Genomic DNA, 9,784 nt, shown 5'->3' with positions numbered 1-9,784 from the left:
GTTACCCGTTGCTAGCCCTTTGAGCCTCACACGAGCACATAGCCTTTTCTTTCATCACCTCATTTACCTATTACACCTGGTTGGGGACCCTGTAGTGCTTGCATGCTATGTTTGGATACATCATGAGTTCCGGACCTGACATACATATTCGAGCCTCATTCTTCACTCTTCATTGTGATATTTTCCACTTGGACATCATTTCATCATTATTTTCCGATATCACATATCACCTCTTGTGATATTCGTTCTCTGTCTTTTCTTTCATCATTGCTTACTCGACAGTATCCGTATTTCACCTTGAGTGGTGGTTTCTCACACGTCATTGCATGGAGGATTGTCACGTTCTTTCCCCCATTCACCTTATGGGTAGTGGTCCAAAGATCTTATTTTTGAGAGGTTGTCTTGTTAGTGAGGATTCATGTTACATCAGTACATGGGAAGAGTTTATTCATTTAGCTATGTATTTTATGGGATATCATTCACTATTGATCAGAGTACGCGTAAAAAAAAAAAAAAAAAAAAAAAGATAAAATAAAAAATGATGATAGCGCATTATTCATCGTATCATTCTTCATTAGGCATGTGTATGGACATGCCAAGTTGCTTCATTGAGTTCATATGATAGAGAGAGTTCGTATGAGAGCTTCTTTCTGTGATTCTATCTTGGTATATTTTGGGTGAGAGTATGAGTCGCCCATTCGTTTTTGTGAGAGAGACGAGCGACATTTTCTTTAGTATCTCTGGATCTTTACTCTATCCATCATTCTATCTATTTTGGATGTGACTACTTTTCATGCTTTGATGTGGGCTGACCATCACTCATTTTTTTATCTCTTCGCCTTCTACTATCTTTATTTTTTATTTTATTCCTCCGTTTCACCCTACTTCATCTTATCTCATTCTTTTCTCATACTGTTTTATGTTTGACTTGGGTTTAGCATCCGCACTTCACGCTTGATTATTCGATGTGACCATTCATTTATCATCACTTTTCGTGTGGGGACTCCTAGGTTTGGGACTCATGACGTTTTCTACGCGTTGCATCTCATGCATGAGGGGTATGGGGGATTATATCATTGGGGTCTTTGAGCCTAGTTTCCTTTCATTTCTTTCACCCTATTACCTTAGCCTACGTTACGTCCCGAGTCTGAAGACCACCCTGAGGCCATGACTTCACACGTTGTGCTTGATGGCTCACGCATGGGCAATACTCGAGATTAGTCGGAGATTATTCCTTGGAGCATGATGGATGGGGAGTTGAGATGATGATTTACACTAGGGCATACCCTTCTTATCAGCGATGGATTTTCAGAGGTGATGTGATCTACACTAGGGCATACCCCACTCATCGATGACAGTTTCTTTCGGGATGATGTTTTGCACTGAGGCATAGTCGGTTTGCTTCTTTCACATTGGATTATGATGGATCAGGAGTTGTTAGATGACCCTACACTGGGGCATAGCCATTTCAGAGAGCGCTTTTATTGGAGATACAGTCACTCTACTCGATGTTCTACATTGGGACACATTCTACTCATTGATGGTTGATTTTTGAGATGATGGTCCATTTTGAGACACAGTTGCTTCAGAGATTGCACGTATTGAGACATAGCCTTCTAGTTGGCGTTGGACTTTGATTTTTCATTGGAGCATAGTCACTTCAGGTGGTTTATACTGGGGCATAGCCACCTCATTCACATTCATAGAGCCCTGGGATTCTGATTCATATGGACTACGTTGAGATGTTTCCATTTTTAGCACCCGGAGTAGAGATTGATTGATTTGTTGACTCGGACGCATTGCTTTACACTGGGGCATGTCCATATTTTAGAGGGAGATCAGATTGGTTCTTGACATTGGAGCATCTGACAAGTGATATGGAGATCATTGGATTATTTCATGTTGTCTTCATTGCATACTGGGGCATAGCCGCCTAGTTGGATGTTTTGACATCGAGATTTGACTTCCTGTTTGTGATTACTGCTTTTCGATGGATTATGGAGCTCCTGATACCTCGGGTTTAGTCTTCTCGGCATACTTGGACGATCTTGGATACATACCTTTCATCTCGTACTCAGTTATTTCACCCTGATCATCACCTTATTTTATCCTACACATCCCACTGTGACACCTGACCTCACCCTTATCTCGATTAGGAGGAGATGTGGATCAGTCTTTGATCACTTTGGTTGTGTTTTCATGCATCTTTCGGACTTTAGGTTCAACATCTTCCATGATGGCAGGGCCTGACAGATTACTGATTTATTAGTGACAATGTTTTCACTTTGACAGTTGGCATGTTGAGTATTGTTTTGCTTACTCTTTGCATTTTGAGCACTGATCACTATTGTTGTTATTCACCAATTAGTTTTGTTTTGTCAGCATGATGTCACGATACATGGTCCTGTTTGGCATTACCCATCTGAGGTTGGACATTTTCATTACATGATGGATGAGCATATTTCAGAGTACAGTAGTTTTGAGACATTGTATATCTTAGTCTGTTCACTGTCACATACTAGGGCATACCCTCTTTCCCTGGATCACTAGACCTTCCATAGGTTTCATTCACTTTTTGATCTAGTTGTTAACCCCTTCGAGTTGTCATACTGGGGCATACCCTCATTCCCTAGGATCATCGGACCTTTCATAGGCTTCATTATCTTTCGACCTAGTTGTCAATCCTCATGAGTTGTCATACTGGGGCATACCCTCCTTCCCTAGGATCATCGGACCTTTCATAGGCTTCATTATCTTTCGACCTAGTTGTCAATCCTCATGAGTTGTCATACTAGGGCATATCCCCTCCCGAGTTTACTTGCATCATTATCTGGGTTATCATTTGGCTTTGGGCCATTTGATCAGGTCATTCATCATCTTATCAGTTTAAGTTTGAGTCGGGGTCTCACCTATATCGATCGGTCATCTTCCTATCAGTTCAGTTTGAGTCGGGACCGCACCTATATCAATCAGTCATCATCTTGTCAGTTCATCATGTCAGTTTGAGTCGGGGCCGTACCTATATCGATCGGCCATTTTCCTATCAGTTCAGTTCGAGTCGGGACCGCACCTATATCGGTCGGTCATTCGTCGTGTCAGTTTGAGTCGGGGTCGCACCTATATCGATCGGCCATCTTCCTTTCAGTTGAATTCGAGTCGGGACCGCACTTATATCGATCGGTCATTCGTCGTGTCAGTTTGAGTCGGGGCCGTACCTATATTGATCGGCCATCTTCCTATCAATTCAGTTTGAGTCGAGACCGCACCTATATCGATCGGTCATTATCGTGTCAGTTTGAGTCGGGGCCGCACTTATAACAATCGACCATCTCCTTGTCATGACAGTTCAGTTTCTGGGATCGCACCTATATCAATCGGTCATTATCGTGTCAGTTTAATTCAGGGCCGCACCTATATCGATCGACCATCTTCTTGTCATGTCAGTTCAGTTTCTGGGACCGCACCTATATCGATCGGTCATTATCGTGTCATTTTGAGTCGAGGCCGTACTTATATCGATCGGCCATCTCCTTGTCATGACAGTTCAGTTTCTGGGACCGCACCTATATCGATCGATCATTATCGTGTCAGTTTAAGTCAGGGCCGCACCTATATCGATCGGCCATCTTCTTGTCATGTCAGTTCAGTTTCTGGGACAGCACTTATATCGATCGATCATTCGTCGTGTCAGTTTGAGTTGGGGCCGCACCTATATCAATCGACCATCTTCCTATCAGTTCAGTTCGAGTCGGGACCGCACCTATATCAATCGGTCATTCATCGCGTTAGTTTGAGTCGGGGCCGCACCTATATCGATCGGCCATCTTCCTATCAATTCAATTCGAGTCGGGACAGCACTTATATCGATCGATCATTATCATGTCAGTTTGAGTCGGGGCCGCACTTATATCGATCAGTCATCTCCTTGTCATGACAGTTCAGTTTCTTGGACCGCACTTATATCGATCGGTCATTATCGTGTCAGTTTAAGTCAGGGCCGCACCTATATCGATCGGCCATCTTCCTATCAATTCAATTCGAGTCGGGACAGCACTTATATCGATCGATCATTATCATGTCAGTTTGAGTCGGGGCCGCACTTATATCGATCAGTCATCTCCTTGTCATGACAGTTCAGTTTCTTGGACCGCACTTATATCGATCGGTCATTATCGTGTCAGTTTAAGTCAGGGTCGCACCTATATCGATCGGTCATTATCGTGTCAGTTTGAGTCGGGGCCACACTTATATCGATCGGCCATCTTCTTGTCATGTCAGTTCAGTTTCTAGGACCGCACCTATATCGATCAGTCATTATCGTGTCAGTTTGAGTCGGGGCCGCACCTATATCGATCGGTCATCTCCTTGTCATGACAATTCAATTTCTGGGACCACACCTATATCGATCGGTCATTATCGTGTCAGTTTGAGTCGGGGCCGCACCTATATCGATCGGCCATCTCCTCGTCATGATAGTTCAGTTTATGGGACCGCACCTATATCGATCGATCATTATCGTGTCAGTTTGAGTCAGGGCCGCACCTATATCGATCGGTCACCTTCTTGTCATGTCAGTTCAGTTTTTAGGATCACACCTATATGATCAGTCATTATCGTGTCAGTTTGAGTCGGGGCCGCACCTATATCGATCGGTCATCTCCTTGTCATGACAGTTCAGTTCTTGGGGCCGCACCTATATCGATCGACCATCTCCTTGTCATGCTAGTTCAGTTTGAGTCGAGGCCGCACCCATATCGATCGGCCATTTTTCTATCAATTTGTGTTTAGTTTGAGTCGGGACCGCACCCATATAGATCGGTCATTCAGTCTTCCTATCAGGTCAGTTCGACGTCCAAGTCTTTGTTTCAGTATGACATTCAGGGTCACAACTCCTAACACTCATATTCACTGGCATTGCACGTCTCACCTTCATGGATTTGCACTTATTCTCGTTCTCCTCACCTTGTTACCTTATGCTTATCGTTTCATCATTGCTCTTCTAGGCTTCCCTTCCCATTGCACATAACATAGTTCTTTGAGTCTGTGACGCATATTTCGATCATGTTGTTGGGCACCCTACACTTGGCATTCTCGTATAGTTCACATAGGGCAGTCTCCTTCGGGCACATTCTTTCTTGTACTCCAGGGTGGTTCGACCGTTACTCATCTTGGACATCGATCTTCAAGTCATTTTTGGAGATGTCTTAGAGGGAGCTTGGATCCCTAGTGTGGCTGCAGAGGCATTTTGAGACATCATTTTGTTTTAGGATCAGAGCCTTTGTGTTAGTCTGTCAACCTGAGCGAATTCGTGTTTTGCTAGTGTCCCTGTGGGGGTCTCCTTTGTTCTTCGGTAGAGTTCACTTCATTCCACTCACTATTCACACTTGCTTTTCACTCTAGTGTTCATGTTCCTTACACTTGTGAACTCTACCAAAGAGGGGCACATTTGTAGACCCCCATTTTGGGGAGCTATCATTCTTCTCACGTTTTCTTTCTTGTAGCTAGCTGTGGCCAAGTGTCACCATCTTGCATGGCCACGTGTCACTCCCGGATTAGTCAATATGGGATCAAAATCGTGGAATTGATGGACCAATTAGAGGAAGGCACCTGGAAAGTGAAGAACATCCTAGAATCAGGGGAGCGTATATTCTGTTATGGGAAGGTTTCCAGCTGCATGAGGGGGGAGTAGAAGCTGGCAGCTGCAGGGTAGTGGGGACAGAGGCTCGGTCGTTAGAGATATTTTAGAGAGAGAGAGTTTTTTTTTATTTATGAGGGAGGTGCTGCCGAGAGGAGTTTAGAGGAGGATAGGAGAGCTTGAGAGTTGAGGGAGAGAAACTAAGAAAAATGGAGCATGTTTCTGGAGAGAGGGTGCTGATTTTGCAGTGAGCAGGCTGCTAAGGAAGAGGAGGTTTTAAGCAGAGGAGCGTATGAGAGAGTAGGGGAGGAGAAAACCAGAGATTTTGAATTTTCTTAGGAGGTAAGTTGTGGTAGAGAGGGAAAGAGATTCATCGAAAAGAGCTGAAGATTGGTTTTTCTTTGTTTGAAGAACCCAGGTATGGACATGACATTCCTCTTACCTCTCATTTTTTTTTTTACTATTATTCCTCAGCTTGCTAGTGATTTCTTTAGCATTATGTTGATTGGGGTGGATATTGAAGGGCACCAACTTGTTTGTTGCATTATATCTCTGCTTTTGTGTGGATTTGTCCATTTTTAACTTGCTCAGATCCTATTGTGGTTATGAAATGTCCAAGAATCATGTCTGTAATAGCATTTGATGTGATTTTCCCACCTGCTCGGAAGGTTCATTGACAATTCATGAAGTGAATCTTCTGAGGTTCTCTTTATTTATTCATCCTATTTTGTGCTCTGTTTCCCCACCTTCCCCTGCCTCTGGTACCTGCTCCTAGGGCACGTTATTTCTCTCATCTTCGCCTATGGGAACAAGGGATTACAAAGAATATGTCCTCGGTGGGTGAGGATTCTGGGTTGAAATATTTGGTTTGGTGCTGTTATACATCTTGAGGTTTGATCATTTGACTGTGTGTTGACGGTAGTGCCAGTTAAAGAACTATTGCAGGGGCTCTTCTTTACATAAAAAAAAAAAAAGAAAAAAAAAAGAAAAAAAAAAAGGTTTATTCACAAATGGAACCAACTGTAGAAGGATTGATTACAGGCATGTCCTTGATTGGAGTCACTGCTACCATAACTTTCCTCTGGACCTATAGCAAATTGGCTCGGACGGCATCCAATGTTGACAATTCTTATCTGTTCTTTATTCCCTTAGTGGCCTTGAAAAATTATGGTCTCTCGACGTTTATGTTCTATATTTGGCAAGGTTATTGGGTGGATTTGGAGTTGGTCTGACAGTTCCTCTTGTTTCCCGTCTATGCATCCGAGATAGCAAGGAAGATGTCGCAAGTTAGCTTGTTGACAACTAAGACTAAAGCACAGGGAAAGATCAAATTGAGTTGTATGGTCCTAAACCGGCACTCTCATGGGTTGTCATCGCCACTGACTAGCATACTTAGGTACTAGTGAACCGTCATGGAAGCATGACACACCAGTGAGTGCCTCGCATGGATCCTTTTGTCACGTTCTGTGGTAGTATCCATGAAACGTTCTCTGAGATGGGAAACATGCACAGCGTGTTTTTCCCAAACATGGGAAGCATGTTTTAGTGTGGCAGGACATCCAGGTAAAAATGAATAGTGGGATGAGGAGGGTTTTCAGAGGGTGGTGAGGATCATAGATTTGATGATGGTAAGGTAAAGTAATCTCTGTCTCTCAATTGCTCTTATGGAGGTTTCAAACGAGCTGTTCATGCAAAGGAGCAAACATCCAAATGGGCATAGGAATAAGGATGTTGCAATGCCGAATGGTGCAGGTTTCTTGTTGATCATTTCGCACCTATCTTTTACGTCTTATACCTACCCATAGCCTTTTTCTCACTTTCACATGCAAGTCGTGCCATCATTTCTATACTCATTCCCATCAACCCTTTTACGTTTTTCTTCTCCATCTACCATGCAGACCTGACCACATCACCACTCGTCTACTACCTAACCTGTCCCTACCTTTTCTCTCTCCACTATATTCATGCCTGCTGAATCTATCCTGATACTCACTCTCCATACTTCCCGATTGATTTTCATTCACCAAACCTCCCTCCATCTAACCTATCGTCCTGCCCGTCACCCCACCTCCCATCTCTATCTTCTATTCAGTCACCAAACTCATTTCTTCCATCGCCCTATGAACCCATTTCCTTCATCCATCACTCGCACTCTCATTCACCAGGCCCTCATAAGCCAATCCTCCATACCCACATCCCAATCCTCAAATGCGCTTTTCCCAGGCTCATGCCCAAAGTCAGCAGCTGCAATCATGGTAAGAGCCTTCAAGGTTCATGAACTTGATGGTCTTGAGATCCTGACGTGGGAAGATGCCGAAATAAGAGAATCAAATGAGGGTGAGATCTGTGTGAAGAATCAGGCCATCGAGGTTAGCTTCATTGATATCTGCCACGACAAAGGAGTTTGTAGAGCCACTACAATACCCTTTACCCCAAGCATGAAGGCTGTTAGAATGGTGATAGCCGTGGGATCCCAAAGATAAGCAGAGCCTCACAATGCCATTGCCTAATCAAGAGACTATTCAAGCACCCATTCTCACTGTAAGGCTACCTTTTGCATGGCCACTTTTTTGAATCACGTGCCACCCCCTCAAAATTGTTTTCCTTTGATTTCAAAAATAGTTTCCTAAACCTCGTCTTCAGATGTTTTTCCAACTTCTGTTTTTTTTTTAAAACGAATTCAAATCATCAAATCTCTCATCTTTATAGTTTTAGGTACCAAAATCCCATTTTCAATAAAATTTGGCCGCCATTTTTCTTTCCGGCAAGCCATTTTTGAACTTTCTTTGATTTTTAAAATGTTTTAAAATAAGTAAGGATTAAATTTTGTAATTCCAATTAATGGAATTTACGAAATTAATTCATGCTAAAATAAACGGGCCTTGGTGGGGGCCCTACATACTTGATTTCATGACTAATCGATTGATTGATTGATTGATTTATTTGCCATGCATGATTGTTTTACTCTATTCCTTTATATGCGCTTAATTATATATTTTCATTGTTCACTAACCATGTTTCATGATAGCGCATTCGTGATTGCCGCCCAGGTACGCATCTATTCATATTTTGCTCATTCTTTATACATGCTTTGCTTCTCATATTGTGCATGATCGATTTGAGTGTTTATTGATTTTCTTATTGACTGCCACGTCAGCTTCATCCTATCAGTAGAGACCCGACTTTAGGGACATAGAGGGATGCTACGGTCCGTACCGTACCTTCCCGATAAGTAACCTGACCCCCGAACCCGATCCGGTTTTTCACAAACCACCTTTTCCACAATAAGGAGTCACACTTAGGGTTTTTCTTTCTTATTTTGTTTACCCTTTAAAAATAAAACAAAATAAGTGGCGACTCCAAGTCATTTTTTTAATAAATAAAAATCATAATTTTTCAAATAAAAATCGAGCTCGCCATCGAGTGGGAAACGCATTGAGCTGAAATGCGGGGTCCATAATAAGATAATTTGTGTTTTTAAAAGTAAAAAATAAAGCGTTTTTAGAAAATGTCATTTAGTTATTTAATGTTATTTTCATTTCTTTTTTTGGAAAGTTGTTTTTAGCAAATAATTATATAAAATAGAAAATCATTGAAACTAAAAATTATTTTAACTATATATTTTAAAATATAGAAAACAGGTAAAAAATATTTCAAATTATCAAACAAAGTTTTATTCTGTAATACATTGGAGATCATTTTTTTTAAAACTATTATTAAAAACTTAGGAAAGTAGATGCATGTTTTAGGATTCTTGTTGTCTTTATGGAAAAATGGAGGAAATATACAATGCTAGCTAGAAGATTTTTTATTGATATCTTTAATTACATAACTCCCCATAGTCCTTTAAATAGAGATATTCAAGAGAAAAAAAAATAATTGTAGATCCCGCATTTTGCTTGATACGTTCCCACTTGATGGCGAAACTCGCATTTTATTTTATTTGATGAAAATTTAATTTTTAGAAAAAGACTTGGAGTCGCCACTTATTTTTGTTTTATTTTTTTTAAGGGAAAAACCAAATAAGAAAGAAAACCCTAAGTGTGACTCCTGAAGGAAAAAACGAGTCTATAAAAAACCAAATCTGGGTCCGGGGGTCAGGTTACTTATTGGGAAGGTACGGTGGTGAGCTGTGACACCCCTCTAAGT

At 41.7% G+C, this 9,784-nt stretch overlaps 1 protein-coding gene across 1 annotated transcript; it reads left to right on the top strand.

Annotated features, from left to right (window-relative positions):
• The first annotated feature begins 7,755 nt into the window (after nucleotides 1-7,755).
• Nucleotides 7,756-8,118, top strand: LOC104877522 (uncharacterized). Its single transcript, XM_010645955.1, has one exon. The coding sequence runs from the start codon at nucleotides 7,756-7,758 to the stop codon at nucleotides 8,116-8,118; it is 363 nt and encodes a 120-aa protein (XP_010644257.1).
• Nucleotides 8,119-9,784: the final 1,666 nt, after the last annotated feature.

This window comes from Vitis vinifera, chromosome 2 (genome assembly GCF_030704535.1).
Source record: "Vitis vinifera cultivar Pinot Noir 40024 chromosome 2, ASM3070453v1".
NCBI classification, from domain to species: Eukaryota; Viridiplantae; Streptophyta; class Magnoliopsida; order Vitales; family Vitaceae; genus Vitis; species Vitis vinifera.
Note: the sequence above shows the minus strand (reverse complement) of the source record. Positions and strands in the feature narration are given on the sequence as shown.

Bases quoted from the DNA above. Each gene is read 5' to 3' on its own strand.
- LOC104877522 (XM_010645955.1), top strand. From the start codon at position 7,756: ATGAACCCATTTCCTTCATCCATCACTCGCACTCTCATTCACCAGGCC.